This window comes from Echeneis naucrates, chromosome 4 (genome assembly GCF_900963305.1).
Source record: "Echeneis naucrates chromosome 4, fEcheNa1.1, whole genome shotgun sequence".
Taxonomy (NCBI): domain Eukaryota; kingdom Metazoa; phylum Chordata; class Actinopteri; order Carangiformes; family Echeneidae; genus Echeneis; species Echeneis naucrates.
In genome coordinates this window covers 10,164,192-10,183,875 of record NC_042514.1, presented here as the reverse complement: position 1 = coordinate 10,183,875, position 19,684 = coordinate 10,164,192, and the positions used below count along the sequence as shown (strand labels likewise).

General features: G+C 39.2%; 2 protein-coding genes and 2 non-coding genes across 9 annotated transcripts in view; 1 reads left to right on the top strand and 3 right to left on the bottom strand.

Moving 5' to 3' along the window:
* Nucleotides 1-13,291, top strand: part of rab6ba (RAB6B, member RAS oncogene family a) — a 37,323-nt gene extending 24,032 nt beyond the window's left edge. The window contains exons 3-8 of one of the 2 annotated variants that reach the window (XM_029499659.1): nucleotides 3,014-3,067; nucleotides 3,414-3,519; nucleotides 4,523-4,634; nucleotides 7,890-7,983; nucleotides 9,394-9,460; nucleotides 13,125-13,291. In XM_029499659.1, coding sequence (XP_029355519.1) covers nucleotides 3,014-3,067; nucleotides 3,414-3,519; nucleotides 4,523-4,634; nucleotides 7,890-7,983; nucleotides 9,394-9,460; nucleotides 13,125-13,189 — 498 coding nt within the window. In that variant the 3' untranslated portion in view covers nucleotides 13,190-13,291. The remainder of the gene's footprint in view (nucleotides 1-3,013; nucleotides 3,068-3,413; nucleotides 3,520-4,522; nucleotides 4,635-7,889; nucleotides 7,984-9,393; nucleotides 9,461-13,124) is intronic. The other variant, XM_029499660.1, reaches the window with a different exon arrangement.
* A 3,960-nt stretch (nucleotides 13,292-17,251) lies between these two features.
* On the bottom strand, nucleotides 17,252-19,039 carry LOC115041829 (tripartite motif-containing protein 3). Of its 5 annotated transcripts, none has more exons than XM_029499655.1 (4): nucleotides 18,897-19,039; nucleotides 18,163-18,658; nucleotides 17,751-17,855; nucleotides 17,254-17,657 (listed from the first exon to the last, which is right to left on the bottom strand). In XM_029499655.1, exons 2-4 carry the CDS (start codon nucleotides 18,510-18,512, stop codon nucleotides 17,612-17,614), a joined length of 501 nt encoding a protein of 166 aa, XP_029355515.1. In that variant the 5' UTR covers nucleotides 18,513-18,658; nucleotides 18,897-19,039; the 3' UTR covers nucleotides 17,254-17,611. The 5 variants fall into 5 exon arrangements, with proteins under 5 accessions (XP_029355514.1, XP_029355515.1, XP_029355518.1 ...); XM_029499658.1 differs by having other exon boundaries at nucleotides 18,163-18,524; nucleotides 18,897-18,990; XM_029499657.1 differs by having other exon boundaries at nucleotides 18,163-18,537; nucleotides 18,897-18,961.
* Nucleotides 19,040-19,304: 265 nt separating this feature from the next.
* trnap-ugg (transfer RNA proline (anticodon UGG)) lies at nucleotides 19,305-19,376 on the bottom strand. The gene has a single exon. It is a non-coding gene; the product is annotated as a tRNA-Pro (tRNA).
* Nucleotides 19,377-19,588: 212 nt separating this feature from the next.
* Nucleotides 19,589-19,660, bottom strand: trnap-cgg (transfer RNA proline (anticodon CGG)). The gene has a single exon. It is a non-coding gene; the product is annotated as a tRNA-Pro (tRNA).
* Nucleotides 19,661-19,684: the final 24 nt, after the last annotated feature.

The following is a 19,684-nucleotide window of genomic DNA, read 5'->3' as shown; positions in this document are numbered from 1 at the left end:
ATTGGAAGATTGGCTTAATCTTAATCTTCAATCATAGTAATACAGTAGTTATTAATTAATGTATACATTAATGCTGGTTTAGAGTTAAACTAAATTAAATAGAGTGAATTATGAGTGCACAGGCAATAACCATTAGTGTGCGTATGAATTCAGCATGCTGTAACTGCCTGCTGTTTGAGAGATGAGGCAGGAATATATATAAATAATATCTATTTCCTTTTGTGTTGGCAGTAGACTTCAAATGAATCATATATGGGGTTCTCACAAACTGCTGTTAAATACGGCACTATGAGCAAATGCCAGTATGCTCACTGTGCTTCAAGGTCTGTTGGTTTACCAGCATCCCTGCCAGATGGAGGACCTTGAAAGTCCTGATGGGAGCAGGGGTGATGGAAGAAATGTTTAGATTATCTGCTTACATAAAATCACAAATGCCACAATGGGAAATGCTTGAAAATATTTCCAACAACCCACATGTTGTCTGGCATGCTGGGATTGTGCATATATTAGCACGAGAATGATTTGTGATCTAACATTCATACACTTTTGTCAAAATCTGCTTATATCACAATGATTTCATAGGTCGTAGACATTTAAGTTTAAAAGTGACATCACTGAAATACTTCAGATCTGTTAAAAGCAAAATGGACACAGGAACCACGGTGTCTCTTCTAGCTTTATATGCTAGTTAAAATTTTAAAGGAAATATTAATCATTTCTGGTGATCTAATCTGGGACTGTATATTTGTCTGTGTGGGGCTCTATATTTAAAACTCTTCCAACGTACCAAAAATGCTTTTACCACATCACAGCTTTTAGTATGGTTACAGCTGTTATGTCAATAATATAACTGCAAATCAGTCCATATAAAATGTCTGCGGCTAAAACAATAAATCATTTTTTCAAAATCAGTTTCTAGAGCTTTATTATTAAACTTCTTAGAGCATGTTCATTTTCAGCAACAGTGCTCGATCTGATTGAGTGTGAGAGTTTAAATGACGTCCTGTCTTCCTGCCAGACTCTCTGAGTTAGTTCACTGTGATAGCTGGCATCGCCAAGGAAACAAGTTCGTGATCAAGCTGCTGATGCCCAGCTCTGTCAAAGTGGGCAGTGGGCACCCTGCTGGACTGCAGGGTGGACTCCTAAAATAAACAGCCTTACTTTTTTCACTAAAAGGTAATCTGATTACTGTTTCCATCGTTACAATGCCCTTACTGTCAGTTACATGGGGCACGTTTTATAATTGAGCTCAATAAAGTGTTTTCACCACTGGCTATCTCAGCAGAAGAGAAGCTGCAAAGTTTTTTGTTTTTTGCAGGCAGGATGATGATTGCTACAGAAGTACTCATGCATCCACACACACACACACACACACACAAATGAACAGGATATAAGCTGTAATGGTGAGTTAAGACAATTTAAAGGTAGCATTTACAAACAGGAAGTATAGACATTACAATTTTTTTTCTTAAAAATTCACTCTATTAGGTGTCTGCTTTGTTCATTTAAAAGAAAAATATTCAGTTTTTATTAGATTTTTTTTAATAAACAGTTGAATTTAAAGTTCCATTAAATGGAAACTTGTTTATTTATTTATAAAAAATTGTAACAAAATATTTACTTTCCCCTAGTTGCTTTTACTTTTTTAAAGTAACGTGCCAAACACTGTTAATCGTAGTACAAATGTATAAAATATATTGTGGTACAAAATACACTGAAACGCCTTAGAACAACTGCTGGAGGAAGCTGCATCCTCCAGTCTGCAGACAGGTAACTCCCTGTCAGCTGGCCACTGCTGGAGTTCCAGACCAAGGTCACATACACTGTAACCATACAGCTGGGGGCTGTCCCACAATCCAAGATCTGTCTTAAACCAGCTGCTGTAAAGCCCTTTACACACTTGCCCTCTTAGACACACACAAACTAAACACATAGAAGCATCTGGATGCAGCATTTGAAAGGGTCACAAGCCACATCTGCCAAAGCTAGCAATGAAAATTTTATATTTTCTGCGTGAAAAAAAGGTGCATACTGTCTAATAGGCTATTAGGTTAAATGATTGTTGAAATTGTTATTGCTAATATTGAATTTCATAAGAACTTCATTATTATTTCAAAAAATGTGTTAGATTATGAAATCTGAAAGTTTATTGTCAGATGTCCAAAGGTGAACACTTCTGACATGAAAATCCAATAAAACAAACAAACAAAGAGCTTAGTTTAACTACAATTTCTAGGTTTGGATTTGTCTGAGCCACAGCACCTGATGATATCATGGCAGGCACCGAAGCCCAAAGCTGTAGGCTTGGCTGCAGAAAGTAAACCTCCCTTTGCGAGGGACCATAGTGCCATCTGCCTTGACAGGTGATTTAAGAACATTTCAGTGTAAAAACATGAAAATACATTGATTAGCTAATGACACAATGAATATTGATAATTGAAGCATGGTCACAGCTAACGAACTCTGCTCCAGAGATTTGCAGTCAGTCTTTAAAATGGAGCAGGTTACAAAGTTGAGTCAACAATCTACACGAAGCTTCACAGTAGTGTCTTTTTATTACATGAGATTTATTACCTTGCACATAAGAGTGATGTGATCATTACTGCAGTGAAGTATATGGATCCTACAGTGATCCATCCTTGCCTTTACCATTAGTATCTTTAACCTTCACAGTTCTCTTCTCCAGTAAATACTTTTATTTGCTTGCTGTAGTTATTGAAACCACAATATGGCCAAGTGCAATATCCAAACTGCAAGAGCTTCTCCATCGAGTTCAAATGTGTCGCAACATATCGTTAAAAATGAAATAGTGATGCCACAGAGATGCCTGCAAACAATAACAGCATTTCTATTTTTTATTTTTATTATTAAAATGAAATAGAAAACATTTCAGGTCCCAGTATAATTGCCATTCCAATATCTGTCAATACAATATGACTTTTTTCTTTGTATATAATTTGGCTTGAATCTGCGGTGATGTTGATCTATGATTTTTTTTTCTTTCCATAACTAGGCCACAATTGGAATTGATTTTCTATCGAAAACCATGTACTTGGAAGATCGAACGGTAAGGACTTCACTTACAGCTGTAACGAGTCAAATCATTTTTGTGTCTGCAGTGCAATATCTCAGAGAGGAAGGCATACCATTCTAAATCTTGCATGCATTCAAATTTAACCCAGCAGTAGTGATGAGAAGCATGAAAATCTTGTGATAGGTAGACGAATACAATCTATCTCTCTGCATGTTTGCTGAGCATGTCATCATAAAGAGTGAATTCAAATAATGCTTGTTCATGTATATGTTTTGTTGTATAAGCCTTTGTGTCTAGGCGGAGCCTGCTTTTTCATGCTCTCTGACTGTCTGAATCTGAATAATCTCAGCCTCCTCAGCTTTCTCTCTCTCAACCCCAGGTGAGGTTGCAACTCTGGGACACAGCAGGACAAGAGCGCTTCAGGAGCCTCATTCCCAGTTATATACGGGACTCCACTGTAGCTGTGGTGGTCTACGACATTACAAGTCAGTGTCTATCAAAAAGTCAGCTGAATTCATCCCCATGTTGTCTTTCTTCTTTTTCTTTTGTTTCTTTTTTTCCATTTTATTGACCACATGGATGGTCAATGCTAACTTCTCACATTAATTGTGAAATTAAGTGACAGATGAATTGACTTAAAATGTGAGCTCTAATATGAGATTTACCAAAGATTTTATTTCATCTTCACATTTCCCAAATAGGATCCTCTAAGCAACAAGTCATTTGTGACTTTAACCTCCAACCCTCTCAAATTCTCCTTTCAAGTAGCAAGACTAACTGACGGAACATGTAGACAACAAAATTGAGTTTGTACGATTTTAATTTCCTCTCTCCGTGCATCAGAGAGACCACTTTTGTCTTCCTCCCTGAAGGGAAAACAAAGAGGATTTGAAGTGTCATTGCTTTATAACTTCCTTCGAAGCACTATTTTCATCCTCTTTTGGGTCTAGTGGTTGGTAATTGAATGCTTCCTTACATTGTCCCTGTTTCAAAATTTCTGTTTATCCTGAATAAATCACAAAGTTAGCATATTCTATAGCTTCACAGTACTAGAGCATTTGGGAGATAAAGTAAAATAACTTTAAATGGCATATGTCTGTTCAAATTCCCAGCCAACAGGATTGCTGGTAATATACAGCATATTTAACAGTGATTTATGTTCATTATAGAGTACACTGTATCCATGAACTCTTATCTAATTTTCATGACTTTGAGACATTTTTAATGTGATGTTTATTTCTGTATCTTCATTTGCAATCATCATTGTACCATTCATGCAAAACCTGCATTGCATTGTATTTCTGCATAATTCACATAATTAATTACCAGCTGTTTCAAAAACAATCACATACATTTCTAAAAATCAAGATTGTGCTAATGTTAACAGTTAGAGCACAGACAGAAGAATAAATCATCCCATTGACTGTCACTGCAGTTGTGCAAATACAATTTAAATTTCCCCACCGCTTCATCCTTCTCTCTCAACAGATGTAAACTCATTCCAGCAGACATCAAAATGGATTGACGATGTGAGAACAGAGAGAGGAAGTGATGTCATCATCATGCTTGTTGGCAATAAAACAGATTTGGCAGATAAGAGGTAAGTGGTTACCATTGAACCTGCCTCCAAACTTCGCTACTTTTGTCACGCAGAGTGTCTGTAGAAACATTGAGCTCAACGCAAGATCTCTATAAAAGGAGTTACTGAGGCACCCTTCTGAATAAATCTGTATATTAATGAGGCAGAACTGATGATCTTGAGACCTTACACCTCCTTAATACTTTTACCTAATTGAATATTTATTCAACCTCAATATTACATGAAAACAGGTATGACAAATTACTGTTTGCTATATATCGAATATCCTACTGCATTCACTCATTAGCATAACTCCTTCTTTCTAATGTTGTTCTAGTCATTATGTTGCGACTCAGCTGCCTTTTATCAGAGCAGACCAATAATTTTCAAATGAGAAAATTATTGCTTGCTTGGAGAAATTATTCATTGATTTAGTCTCTAGTGACACTTGGGAAATCAGTGTACATGACTGCAACCGGGGAATGCATAGAGATCAGGGAAATAATGAAATGACATGGCATAAATGAAAAGAAATACACAGTGGAAAAGCAGCAGAAAAGAATTAAGACATAAAAAATGTCCTGACGAAATGCATGAATGATTCAAACTTTTCACAATTTTTCTTTTCAATTCTGACACTGTGTGTAATCTGTTTCCCTTTTTTTCATGTAATTAATCTTTTTCTTGCCTTTATCCTGTAAGCGTATCTATGTTATATGTTTTCTCACTATAATTATTCACAAACTTTAGCTGTGTATTTCCTGTGATTTCATTTAAATATTATTTTTCTGAAAATACTTTGGCTTTTGTTGTCAGACAGTAGTAGATAGACAGAAAATGGAACAAGGAGAAGCCTAGGAATCAAACCAGGGCTTCACCAGCTCACAGCAGTTGTAACAACATGGTATTCTCCCTTGGGTGGCGTAGTGGAACAGTGGTTAGCACCTTTGTGTTACAACAACAAGGTTTCTGTGTGGAGTTGTGCATGTTCTCCCTTTGACTGTGTGGGATCCCTCAATGCTCTTTGGCTTCTTCCGACAGTCCAAACACGCATGTTTAGGTTAACTGGTTCCAGTTTCCCACAACAACCCTGACAGTTAATTGTTATAGACCATGAATAAGTAGTATGTTCCCCTTAGCTATCTGGGGACTATAAGAGACTATAGAACCTCAGTGTGGAGCAGATAACTTACAATGTAATCACACAGAGCTGGACAGTCCTGATCAATCAAACTACTTCCAATTACTTTCCTATTCTTTTTCCCATCAAATATGCAGCAATTCTGGATGTTGAGATATGCAAATGTGTACTTTTAACTGACGGTGGGGGTAGCACAATAACTGCTGGTGATGGCAGTTTCCAGGTTGTATCTCACTGGATCTGCCAATAAAACTCCATGGCTGCCATAATAGAGGCTCCTTCAGGCAACAGTGAAATTCCATACACACAGTAAGACTGCGCATGGCCAAGTAGCTCTATCAATACAGAGTGAAAAGTTAACCGAGCACTTTAAGCTGGCTGTGTGTGAGCCGAAAGTTTTATCATTGTTTACCTGAATATATTTTGCCAGCTGAGCTCGTATAAACTACAGAACAGGGTGTTGGCTTCCATTATGAGAAGTATAGAGTAATTGATTTGCTGTAATTTATACTAATTTATCTTACCTGTCAATTAAATTTGGTCTTAATGGGTAAAGCTCCAGTGAATGGTTCATAATAAAGAAGCAAAAGCTATTGCATTAATATGCCCTTCTCATTTGCTTCTTGCAAGAGCTAAAACAGCTGTTATTGTGAGACCTGAAAGGTCTTTGTTCAAATCAGGGAGGATAAATGAAATAGATGTTTCACTGCTTTTTAAATTACAGTTCCATATAGCTTTTCAGTGCTCTATATCCCAATTCAATTATCTTGACCCTTCATTCTAAACCTTAAAAGGATAACCTTTTCTTCCTTTTTCCATTTTTACAAGAAACCTGAAGTTTATCACAGTGGCACGATGACAGTCACAATAACATTAAATACTGAGCATGCAGGCAATGATAAATGTTGCTATCCTATTGGTTCTTTTATGTCTGTACTTTGCTGCAGGAGCCTTGAGTAAAAATGGAGGATTTCAGCTGATGATATTTGTTGATATACTGTATTAATTCACAATATGAAGTATAGAAATCAACATCAATTGCGAGTCGGTTTGAACAATAACACATTGAAAATGTCTTATAAACTCTAAACAAAATGGTCTTATGAAGGTTTGAAAATAAGAAAGTTAACCAAATACAGGGATACACTATACAGAATGATTCATTAAAAAGTGTCAAGGTATACCAAGATGATTGTCCTGAACGATAATATTTAGAGCGTTCTGTAATTCTGTAAATCAGTAGTGATGGTGTAGCTCCATTACTAACCAATATGGTCACACATTGCACACCCATTATGCAACTGCCTGTTTGACGGTGTTGTTTAAGTTGGGACTCAGACACATGTATCCAGAAATAGCCTCAGTGGCACTGTTGCAACTCTGTCAGGTGGTGTTATTATGTAAATACATCTCCAGTGCAGTGTTTTTCTTTTCACTGCAGAAACCTCTTTCCCTTCCTCAGGAGGACTGGATTTCTTTTTCTTTTGAGTCGTGATACAAGGAAGGAGGAGTTAGTATAGATAAGAATATTATGGCTGATGGTTTGCGCAGCAGCATAACTTGTTCTTGACTCTGTTATTGCTGTTTTCACACAGGTGTTATAACCTCTCAAGGCTTAAGGAGTTGAGAAAAGAAACACATGTAACAAAGTGGTATTTCGAGAGGAACAAATAAAATGGGCTGTTGACGTCATTGTTTTCTCAGAAGAGCAGTGGCAGGTTGTTTTAAGCTTGACATATTAACAAACGTGCTGGTGGTTCTGGCTGTGGAGTCAGCAGGATTGTACTGATATCTCTGTTCGTGTTAATGGAAAACTAACGTAGTCTCTGTTTCACAGCAGCACCCAAACAATCGCAGCAGATTAATTCAAATGTATTGCAAATTGACTGTTATTAATTTCTCGCCTGGCAATGTAATTAATCATTCTCAGTCGTTGGCTAATGAGGTCTGGTGTCTCCTCACCAGCCCAGAATAACCAAGTTTTGGGCTGTAGTGTTTAGTGCCTACTTATTTTGGTCAAATGTTGGTATGAGAAAATCCTCCTCTTTTTTTGTGACCTCACACTATCACAATACATAATTATCTCTAATGTATTCATCTGCAATGTTTTTATGCTAATTACTTTCTATTCACAGGCAAATCACAATTGAGGAAGGCGAACAGAGAGCTAAAGAGCTGAGTGTCATGTTCATAGAGACGAGTGCCAAGACAGGTTACAACGTCAAACAGGTGAGTGAGTTTGAGTGAGAGGTTCAGTGCCTACTATGAATCTGATAAAGGACTGAAGCCACAGGCTCAGTTGTTGTGAAGTTTAGTTGCAATTTGATCTTCTGTGCCCCCCGTGCAGCATAAATCTATATATTAATGTGAGCAACAAGTGTCCCTGTAACTATTACATCAACTTGGTTGCATAGCAGTAACAGTCATAGTATCTAAGAACTTGAAGGCGACCTGTAGACCTTCATATTTATAGCCACTGCTGTCTCACTGTGGATTCAGTGTGTTGGCTGCATTCCTCTCCCTAATCAGACCTGCATATTGGAAAGAAAAGCTGGTCAGACCCATTTCATGGAGAAACCTGTTGAGCACCTGTCTTACGTTTGTGACACGTCCCAAAACATATGGAGGACCTTGTGTGATTGATGAGATTGGAAACAGACTCCAAATCTATGAATATGGATTTCTTCTCCTCATGTCGTATATTCACATTGTATTACTAATTAACAATATTATGCCTTAGCACCGGTGTCAGCCAGGGAAGAAGACATATTGTTTACAAGTTGTTGCATTCTGGTGAATGTAAAATCTCAATAACTGTTTCATATTTGGCTCAAAAAGAGTTTGCAGGTAAATAAAAACTTGCATTCAGTAACACCAATTGCGAGGAGACATTGAGGTTTGTTTCAAACAAGAAGAGAAACCTGTTTCAGCAGTGATTTATCTCTAAACAGATGTTTGTTGTTAAGAACAATGGCTATCTGTTAGCTTAATATGTAATGAGATTAAAGCAAACTGTACTGTGTCTGTCAGTGCATGGTGTTGCTGGCTAGTGCCTCTTTTTCCATAGCAGCTCAGACAGAGAAGGCTATTCTTCACCTTATTTCAGGACTGGACACTAAAAACAAAATGTCAGAGTGGAGCAAGTCCAGTCCTATTTCAGGAGGCTGCAGTGTTCACACCATTTGGCGCAGTCATCACTATCCAGTGAGATACTGCTTCAGCAGATTCAAGCTTATGTGCAAAATGAATAGAGAAATTGCAACTGTATTATTATAATTTTATTTTAGCTATTTTATTTTATTTTCATTTTCTTTTTTTTTTTTTGTTAATAAAGCTGGAATTTCTTCATGTTCTTCAGTAGATGGAAGTGTTGCAGTTGTTGGATGTAAATTTTTGTCTAGTCAGGGGATCAATACAGAGACTTGACCTGAATAGTTTTATTTAGACAGTCACAGCTTGGCGAGTTTTTATTTGGTTATATTATTATGGACCTGCTTTTAAAATCTGTGTGTTGTTGCATCTGAAGGAGGTTCAATAATAATTTGACTTTGACAACCACCTGCACCAATATAAAGGAGGTAAAATAAATATTTTGTGTTCCTGATCCCGACTGTCTTCCTTCTGTTTCTTTCTTTCCAGCTGTTTCGGCGTGTGGCAGCTGCTCTTCCAGGGATGGAAAGTATGCAAGAAACAAGTAAAGAAGGGAGTATCCTTTGACCGATTTAGCTCAAGTGAAACTGCTATAAAAACCTATTTCAGTAATAATGTCTCATTAGTTTGAGGTGAGAGGAAACATTTTAATCCTGGTATGATAGTGTCATTCACCAATAGCTTCTAAATGAAAATTTTTATGATTAAAATGCATTTTGACACCAAGTTAATAGATGTCAGCTCTCCAAACAATTATCTTTGTCAGTGTGACATCCTTGCTAACTGTTTTTCAGCACGGTTGCCTAAGGAGTGCAGCCGATGTGCCTAGAGTTTTTTCTGTGGTGGGTAAGAAGACACTCATTTAAAGCAGCGAGCCTGAATCCAGCCATCAGTCAGTCTGCAGTGCTTCTGCATGCACCTCATATCTGCTGGGGTCTCTGCTCTCCCTTTGTGTGACTTGGCAGATGTTGCAGCACTTTCCTCCCCCTCACAAAACTAAAATTTCCATTTTATTATTTTCAGAAGTAGTATTTGGTGCTTCAGAATATGGAAATATCGCATAGTATTACATGTTATCAACAAAAATCGTAAAACAGTGGAGAGATGAATAGTTTTATTAACACAAGGAGGTAATCAGCAAAGTATTCTCTCTATGGAACAGATGACAACACAGTAGACATTTCTATCTGGTGATAACAGTAGCTCCTCTGGTAATTTTTCCAAATGTCTCTTAGATGTTGGAAAACAAAAATCACCCTACTACCAACTTGTCTGTCTCAACATGCTTCCTACAGTCACAGTCTTCTGCGAAAACACTTATAAGCCTCAGCTTTCATGAGCTTATCAAATAATATATTTCATATTTCTAAATTAGTTTTTTGTATGAAATGATGTACTCCCCCAGGCAATGTTCTTATGCTGAACTGTGGTGGAGGGAGTAAAAACACAAAGTACTTCATTCTCTCTGTTTCTGGATTTTACAGGGACTTCAGATTTTCCTCATGACTTTTTAAGGAAGGACTTGCATTAGAGTTTTTACGTGGGCACCTGACGGTTGTTTTAAGACATGTTGGTTTAGGTTATTTAAGGAAGTTCTTCTTTGCCACTGCTGCAAAGTTCTTGCTCGTGTAGGGATTTGCTGGGTCTGTTTAAATAATTCTATGAAGAGTTCGATGTGTAAAGTGCCTTTGATATAGTTTGGTTCTCTATGAATAAAACATGATTTGATTTGATATGACTTAACCAAATATAAATCTGTCCATTCTGTATGTTCAGAAGTTGCTTGACGTCTATTTAGAAGGTATGATCTGGCAGCAGAAACAAAAGCCATTAAAGAGAAATCGCAGGTAAACAAGGCCTGTGGCATAATACACAGATTGGAGGAGGCTCTGTGGCAGTAAACCCAGCCACCCCCCACCTGAAACATCATCCTCTCATTTCAGCATGGCACAAAGCTGTCTGATACCTTTGTGACTAAGGCAAACTATGGTGGAAATGTTTTGGATTTTTATTTTTATTTTCAGCTTAAATGAAGTCTATCAGTATTATTCCCATGTTCTGTAGATACAGCTGATTAGCACCAGTCCTTCATATCCTCCTCACTACACAATGCAGGGTGCCATCTCTATGGTAACTGGGTGAATTATGAAATTGCCTAGAATTTAACCATTTGCATACAGCACTATCACTTCTCCATAAGTGTGGAGCTGTCTCGCAGGGTGTCCTGATTGTCATTGCGACATGTATCAGGTTAGGGTGTAATTTATGTATCAGATGTAAGTTAAACATAAATCAGATGCTCTCCTTGGTGAAGTGAGGGAAAGCCTACATTTGGACTCATTTAGACCTCTCATCATTCTGGCGGTCGTCCAGCCCTTTCTTACAGCTTGGCCTCAATAATGAACTCAGTCACAAAAAGAGCTATTCAGATTATGTGTTGGTTTTGTTTTTGTTTTTACTGTTATTACACTCAACCATATTTCTTGGTTATTAAATTTAGCTCACACTGAGCTACCTTTACTTGTGATCTTGATCTTTTTTTTTTCATCTAAATGAGGCATAATGTGCATGGGAGGGAACTGTGTAGAGGAGGTTGAGGTTTGGTGATGTGTTGCTGGTCATGACAGCTTCTCAGCAGTTGACACTCACTTCATGGAGCAGCTCCTCTGTTGTTATTGCACTGTGAATAGTATTGATCTCATCAGAAGGGTAAAATGAGGCTCAGTGCAGGATACATACATGCATGTCATATATATCCTCAAAGTGCTGTATTATCAAGCCTGCATGTGATAGCTCCAGTCTTTTTTTTATGTTTCCTACCTGTTCATGATCTGTGATGGAAAAGCATTTGGAGACACTAACAGATCTGTGAATTCAAATAGCTATGTAAAGTGGTGAATACAACAAGCTCCATGATCCTACACCATTGCAGAGACCCCCAGCAGCAGTAGCAGAAGTAGCAGGTAAAACAATAGCCTTGTTTGAGTTGATATTGTGGGATTGTTGCCGTGATTGTTATTCTCTTCTCCTTCAGTTAAATTCTTCAAGTTGTCCTTGACAGGTGTACATTATATCTGTGTTTCAGTATAAGTCATTATATTGTAGGGTTAGAGTTGAAAGCAGCAGCAACAGAGAAGCGAGTGGTTTCTCTCCTAACTGACACTCCATAGAATCGCTCAAACATGCCCTGAAGCATATATAACTGTCAGGTGTATACCTGCTGCTGTGCTGTCTCTTTAGGAATAACAACAATACAACCGGGTCCCACTAGTGTTACATCGTCAACCAGAGTCTTTTAAGATACGGTATCATTTTAAAGCTGCTCCAGTTTATATTTTGGCCAGCGTCTTGATCTGAATGGATTTCCATATCCTGAGAGGCTCACAGATAATTATCACTATCCTAATTGCCTGTGGTTCAGTGTAACAGCTTCCATCAGCCTTCTCCTGTACACGCGCACGCACACGCACACACACACACACACACACACACACACACACACACACACACACACACACACACACACACACACACACAGATTTCCAGTCTTCAGGGCTGCTGAGGCTCGTTCGGGTTTGGTCCTGTCAGATATCAGGCCTCCATATTCCAGAGGGGAATCAATCCAAATAGGTCCACTCAAACATGTGTTGCATTTAAACACCGTCCTTCGTGTGATAGCTCCATGACTTCTGAAGTGTTAGCATAAAAAATGAAAACAAACGCACAAGTACTGAATTGATCAATCAGTAGTCAGTGCAGACGAGGTATTTAGAGGGCACAGTGGAATGGAGAGTCTGCTGCTGTTGTGTATGCATATGGAAGCGTCTTCAGCACTCAGTCATGACACTGTTTTGGGGAGATTGGTTGAGAATAACAAACTACTGAAGTCATCTGGTTAGACTTTTTCATTCATATCTGTATAAATTTATTAGCAGCACTGTTTTACCTGAATTTGTGTTTTTGTAGCAGTTTAACATTGACGCAAGCATTTTGGCTGCTGGCTTGATGATTGGTGTTGAGTCGTAATGCTGGAAATACACAGAGTCATATGATATAGTAACATCTAGTGTTCGTGAAGCGGTATTGCACTAACTGTAAGCTTATAGGTCTGTGAGTTTTCTCTACATTTCCCCACTGATCTGATAATACTTGTATAAATTAATTGATTCATTCAGTTGCATGTAACTGATCAATACAAAAGTTTCCTTAATGTTCTCCAGTGATCAACATCAAGTTGAACAAACCGCAGGAGCCCCAGACCAATGAAAGTGGCTGTTCCTGTTAATGCTCAGCACCTGTCCTGCAAAAAAAGAAAAAAAAAAAAGAAAGTGAAACCACATGCTTGTTATGTTGCTTCCTGTTGGTTAAACTACAGTTGACCTTGCACGTTGATAATCTGGCCTTTTCACCTAACTCTTGGTCATCCGTTGGAAACATCAATATGTGAATTTGGTTCTGAAGTAATGTAGCCTACTTTGTTAGTGAAAATGCCAAAACAGTCTTAAAACTTACAAAGAAGACAAATAAGAAAAAAAAGATTCCAAGTTGCTTACTATTATTATTATGTGTTTACAATTTTTAAGTAGAAAAGCAAGTTTCCCCACTTTCTTTTTTGTATTTTTGTACATTCAGGGAAATCTCTCTGGAAAGGTTGTTTCTTTTTAAAGGTGCAAACAACAAAGCTCTGCATTTGAGAGCTGGAGGAGGGGAGATGTTTTAGACGTATTCTTATGGATGTTACTGTTGTTATAGGCAAAGATGGAGGTCCTTCCCAAACCATAATCAGGCCAAATTCTCACCTTACCCTGTAACCATTCTTAACTTAATGCGTACACGTAAGGCTTAGCTCGTAAACCATTTGTAATCTTTTGCCTAATCTTACCTTGCGGTTTAGTGGACCAATCACAGCCCATAGCCCCAGTACAATCCATAAATGTGCGCCTTTGTACGTCACAGGACAAAGTAAACAAAGCAACATCTTGAGTATCTAATGCATGACTAGTTTTTGAGCATAGGTACTGTCTACCAGTGTACACAAGTTTGAACATGTAAATGGTAACATTACACCAGTGACTTAATGCACTCTGATAATGATTAGTTCAAGTCTTTTTGTGTATGAAAACTGTTGACCTGGATTTCTATACTTGACTTCAGAAAATCTTTTTCGTCGTGTGTGTGTGTGTGAGAGAGAGAGAGAGAGAGAGAGAGAGAGAGAGAGATTGTGTGTGAATGTGTAAATGTGTGCTTTCTGTATAGGCAACATTAGAATGCAGATAGACAGGGCCACTGCCAAGTCGTGTCATTGTCACCACATACCACACCGCGTAGGCCGTCATTTATTTGCAAGATGTCATAGATTCGCCCACTTACAGCAGCAGTGTGATGTCTCAGTAGTTGTGATCATGATAGTCTGCACATAATGCGTATGTCAGCAGTGGAGAATCGCAGCCGTTGCCTTGTGTCACAGAGGAACGTACAGACTAAAAGTACCCGATGTGGTGATCTGTAAACTTCAATGCAGGCTCTGTGTTCAGCGCAGACCTTTAACATTGTAAACCAGTTTCATTCCTGTCAAGAGACTAATTTGCACAAGTAGACCTTTCAGGTTGATATGAAGTTTCAAAAGCTTCATTATAAATGTCTAGTCACTGAATTTAAGACCTGTCTGATTGTCATAGAAACTGTCACACAACATGTTCCCACTGAGATGAGGTTTTCTTTGCTGCTTGTGTTTAAACTGACTTAACTGATGTTGTCCTTATGCAATGTTGTTTATATTTTTTCTTTCATGTTTTGGGGTTTTTTGTTTTGTTTTGTTTTTTTCTTACTAGAACCTGAAATCATAATGTACAGGTGGTAAAGTCAGCCAGTGTTGAGAACACTACTTTGATTTGACTCGTCTTGGAAGTGAAATCTTACTGCACTTTTTAGGAACATGTTTTAGAATTAGAGTGACAATGTTAAGTCTTAGAAATGTGATTAAAAAAATAGTCTTCATCCTCAGAAATGGGGTACTGTGTCTTAGAGTAGAGGAAGATGTTCATGAATTGTTCACACTTGTCCAAAAAAGGGGAGCACTCTTGTTCAACCTATTGAACCTTTCTAACCCACATAATGAGCCAAATATTAATAATAAGAACAATTATGACAATAATAAAAGACGGTTTCATTCAAATATCACAGGAGACCTTGACTGGAACACACTGTTTGATTGTGTTGGGAATGAACGGTTGCATTTCAAGTTTTAAATCCCCTGTACCTTGGAAAAAAAAAACATCTAATGATGTTTAAAGCCTCTGTGTTGCTGCCTAATTATTTTACTGGAATGTACTGCTCTTATTACTGATCACACAGCCTCGTCAGGAGAGCACTTTAAAGAAAAGTGGGTATTTATTTTTAAATGCGGACAAAATGATTGGTTGGTGGCTCGGTAGCACATTGATTTGTACCTTATTTGTAAGTATGAACATGGAGCCCACTGTTGTTTCCCCAAAGGCCCATTTTAACATTCCCTTGAAAATGGACCAAGTGATGCAACCCAAGTGTTTGTGTTGTGTTGCGGAGGGTGGGGTGGGGATGGGGGGGTCTGCATTTGAGGATGGGGGCCATGGCCATTCCCTGAGGGTGTGTATGTTCTGTCCCAGCTCTCAGGAGACCCCATCAATCCAGAGCTGACTCTCCATTCACACTGTACAGAGATCTAGCATGTCTCTCCAAACTATTAATAAAGATGTCTTATTACCAAAGTCATGCAGAATGCCTTCTCTTCTTTAACCTTCTTTAACCTGTCTTCTGCACTGTCCTCTGTTTGTAAGTAATACCTTTAATAATAATAATATATAATACAATCTCTCTGCCCAGAGTGAATTGAAGTCAAGCAATTCAAATGTTTGCCATGCTAACTAAATTAGCATAAAGTGACAGCTAGCCTGACTGTCTAAAGCTAAATACACTTGCCCACCAGTTCTTCTGTAACCTGTTATAGCAAAACATGAGTGCATTCAGTATTATTGTTAAATTCCATTTGTAGTACTAAGCTCATCTGCAGCTGTACACATATTCAGACAGGAATGTACTATTAGCTGGAAGGGGCAACAGTGAGGAAACCATCTTGAGCCATTGTTTTGTCACGAAGACTTTGTGTAACAACCTCATTAATCAGACTGACCAGAGAGCCCTGCAGTACTGAAATGTACATTTACTCAACTTACAATAGTTTATGACAATTTTTAATACTTAGTTACTTACTATGCTGAAGAGTATTCCTATTTGATGCTATTTGATACTTCTAACCAGTTTCAGAGCAAAACATTAAAATCCTTGACTATCCAGTACACTGATCAACTGTAATTATGTAATTTTACACAATAAAGAGTTAAAATGAAAAACAGGTGACACTTACAGGACTTTTAAAGCATCTAATCCTTTTGTATTAATTTTGGGTACCCTATGAGTAATGCAGTGCTTTTCTGCTGTTGTTTGTTGATAATTTAAGCTGAGTCAGTGATCTGGGCACCTCCTTGATCTGCTCTTAGAGTTGGTCTCTGTTCAGTTCCAACTTAATCCCATTGATCCACACTACGAGAACCACAATAGGAGCCAGTCACTAAATTGCGAAACTGAAACTGGTATCATGCCATTTTCACAACTCTGTTTGTTTGTTTGCCGTCTGCCTGGCTGCCGACTTCCTGCTGCAGTCCAGACTGCAGCTGTTACAGCCAAACGTTGCTGATGCCAGACCATTTAGAAGTTGGCTGTAACTCCCTGTTTGGCATTTTAGTGGAGCTCAAATCAGTCACTGTGATAATACTGAAACATGAGATATATATGGCAGCAGAAAGACATTACATAGAGGAACAGTTAGTGCAGCCTGTTAAAACTCGTCATGCACCAAACCAGTATGGTAGCTAACTGTTTCCTCCCTCCTACCATTGTGTCTCCCAACAGACTTAATAACAATGACCTCTTTATGACTGTGTAGTAAGACTAAAGACCATTTCCATTAAAGTGATTATCCAGATTTCTAATATTTTCTAACATGGAATATTTGCCAGATACTCTCTGAATGGAGTTTATAATCCACTTTCATGGTTGAGTGAATCTTTTGTGATATATTTTGTTGTGTATCTCACACACAGTCACAACAGTCACATTATGCCAGGAGATTCAGGAGCTTCACAGATCTCCTGGTGGCTTCACGTATTTTTAGTCACATAAATTTGTAATGTGTCGTAAATATTTCACAGAAGGAAGTGGAAAAGTATTTTGTCTTTGTGTTGAGCTCATGAGTCTTTTAAGTGGTAGCACAACAGCGTCAGTATCAGTGTCATTTAGTAAATAAAAACACAGATAAAGAATTCTTTTTTTAAAAAAGTGTTTTATTCAATATTCTGCCAACTATCATAAATAAAAGAAAGCGTTCAGCAGTGGCTATATAAAAGAGAACGTCCTCAGGAGACCATCTGTCATGAGGGGTCTCGGGGTGTTGGCCCCACTGGGACAGCTGAACCAAATCCCACAGCACCAGCTGGGAGAATTAAGCCAGAATAAATAATGGGGAGACAGGGCACCTTTAGCTGCGGACAAAACATTGTCTTGACAGGAACACAAATGGATTCTTGGTCCTAACGGCCTTTACTTTCCTTCCACAGATGAGTTGGAGTCTTCAAGGAGCAGTTTTATCTGCTAACACTGCCTTGGTCCGTTTTTAAAGTGTTTCTTCGTGAGAGAGTCTTCGCCAAGATTTCATTTCCCTTCACAAAATGAGCAAACAAAAACAGAATATAATTAGCCCACCACAGAAATTCTCCAGAATCACAACAATTGAGCAGAAAAGGGGGACTTACACATTGCTGCCTGAAACAATCCTCTCTTGATTTTGCTTCGTCAAACTAAACCTTCGAAAGAAGGCACGCAATTTGAGCTTGGTTCTGCGGGGCCTCAAAGAAACACTGAAAAGTGAAACGTATGAACGTCAGCCTGCTGCCACATAGCGTGGCTCTACTGAACTGAGGTGCTAATGAGAAGTTGTGCTGCGTAACGTCAGTGTGTTATGGCTCTGTACAGCCGGTTAACATTCTTCAAATTCAAAACACCTGTCACATCGTCATGTTGTTTCAAAGAAAATGATTGGCAACAGAGAGGTCAAATGTCAGACGTATGTTTCTGACAGAAAATCTAAAGAAACTACATTCAACATTCAACAATTTATCAAAGCCGCTCTTTGTTATTTTAGTGTGTTTACACCTTCGTACTCACCATTCGGGTTGTACAGCAGGTTGTTTGGCCTCTAACGTCTCCCCCTCAGTTTCCTGTTTCAGCTTGTCCTCCTCCTGCTCCTCTCCGGCTGCATCATCGTCCTCTGGTATCTGTTCCCACAGCCTGCTGTTGACCCACAGAGCTTCCTGCAGGCTGAGGCCGCGGCCGACGCAGGTCACCCGGCGACACAAAGGGCAGCCCACCATCAGCAGCCCACTCCTGACCTGCGACATGGTCTCCAGGCAGGGGTCACAAAAGGTGTGTCTGCAGTGCAGCACCCGGGGGATCCTGTCCATCCTCGAGTAGGGCAACAGGCAGACGCTGCACTCTGTGTCCTCACACAGAACCATAGTCCCGCTGAACTGGTCGGAGAAGCTGATAGTCAGAGTCAAAATTACTCCAAGGAGACGTTTAGCAGGAAACTTCTGAAATTTAGGAGCGTGTACTGATGACAGCTGTGTGGAAAGAGATCCTTTTGTTCGTTCCTGTTTCCCAGCTGGCATGAAATTGTTATAAAATGTTAGATCAAATTATTAATACAAGTTTTGCTTTGTAAATATGAACTGATTAATAAATAAGAATTTCAACAACGAGAAAATGTGATTACTCTTGAATTAAATGGTTACTCTGATATGTGGAGTTTATTCCTCCTGAGTCTGATTGGATAACTTCAAATAAAATAAAAATATAACACAACACACCAGCATCCTCCATACAAGTCTTAGTTTACTCACACTTTGCTGAAGCTCTCTCTGATGATGTCCCTTCAGCCGGAGCTGCTCAGCCTCTCTGCAGTGAAAGGAGGTCTGTCAGTCCGCTCGGTCCTCTGTGTCTGTGGGGCGGAGCAGGAACCTGTCTGCCTGACTGACTGCCTGCCTGTCTGTCTGACTGACTGACTGCCTGACTGTCTGCCTGCCCGCCTGTCTGCCTGTCTGACTGCCTGCCTGTCTGTCTGCCTGTCTGTCTGAATCCTCCACAGATGAACAGCTGGGCAGGCAGCGGGGTGGGGCGGCCTTTGTTCACTCAGAGACCGGGGAGGAGGGGCAACAAACAGGTTCTCCGTGGTTCAGCGGAAAAAAAAACAAAACAAAGTTTTAAATTGTTGATGTAAATTTGAAGGAGGATTCTGAGGAAGAAAAAGTGGGCTCGTCCGGGATTTGAACCCGGGACCTCTCGCACCCAAAGCGAGAATCATACCCCTAGACCAACGAGCCGCTGTGACAGGAGGCGGACTGAAGAGCTTAAATCGGAGTGTATACTGTTTCTGTCCTGGGTGATAACATCCGGTACTCCTGTCCGCCATAGCTAATTTCACAGTGAACTAGGTGAACAGAAATGTGTTCTGCCTGTCCTTATGACACGGAAAACGTTAGCAGGCAGCTCAGACTAGCTTCATGTCACCCTCAGCGCCGGCTCAGGAAAAGGAGGGCTCGTCCGGGATTTGAACCCGGGACCTCTCGCACCCGAAGCGAGAATCATACCCCTAGACCAACGAGCCACGTGTCCAGAGGAGGCGGCACAA

Bases quoted from the DNA above. Each gene is read 5' to 3' on its own strand.
- LOC115041829 (XM_029499653.1), bottom strand. From the start codon at position 18,665: ATGCCAGCTGGGAAACAGGAACGAACAAAAGGATCTCTTTCCACACAG. The intron at 17,856-18,162 runs GTGAGTACGAAG...TTCACTTTTCAG, and splicing joins CCTGCTGTACAACCCGAATG to TGTTTCTTTGAGGCCCCGCA. The intron at 17,658-17,750 runs GTAAGTCCCCCT...CATTTTGTGAAG, and splicing joins ATTGTTTCAGGCAGCAATGT to GGAAATGAAATCTTGGCGAA.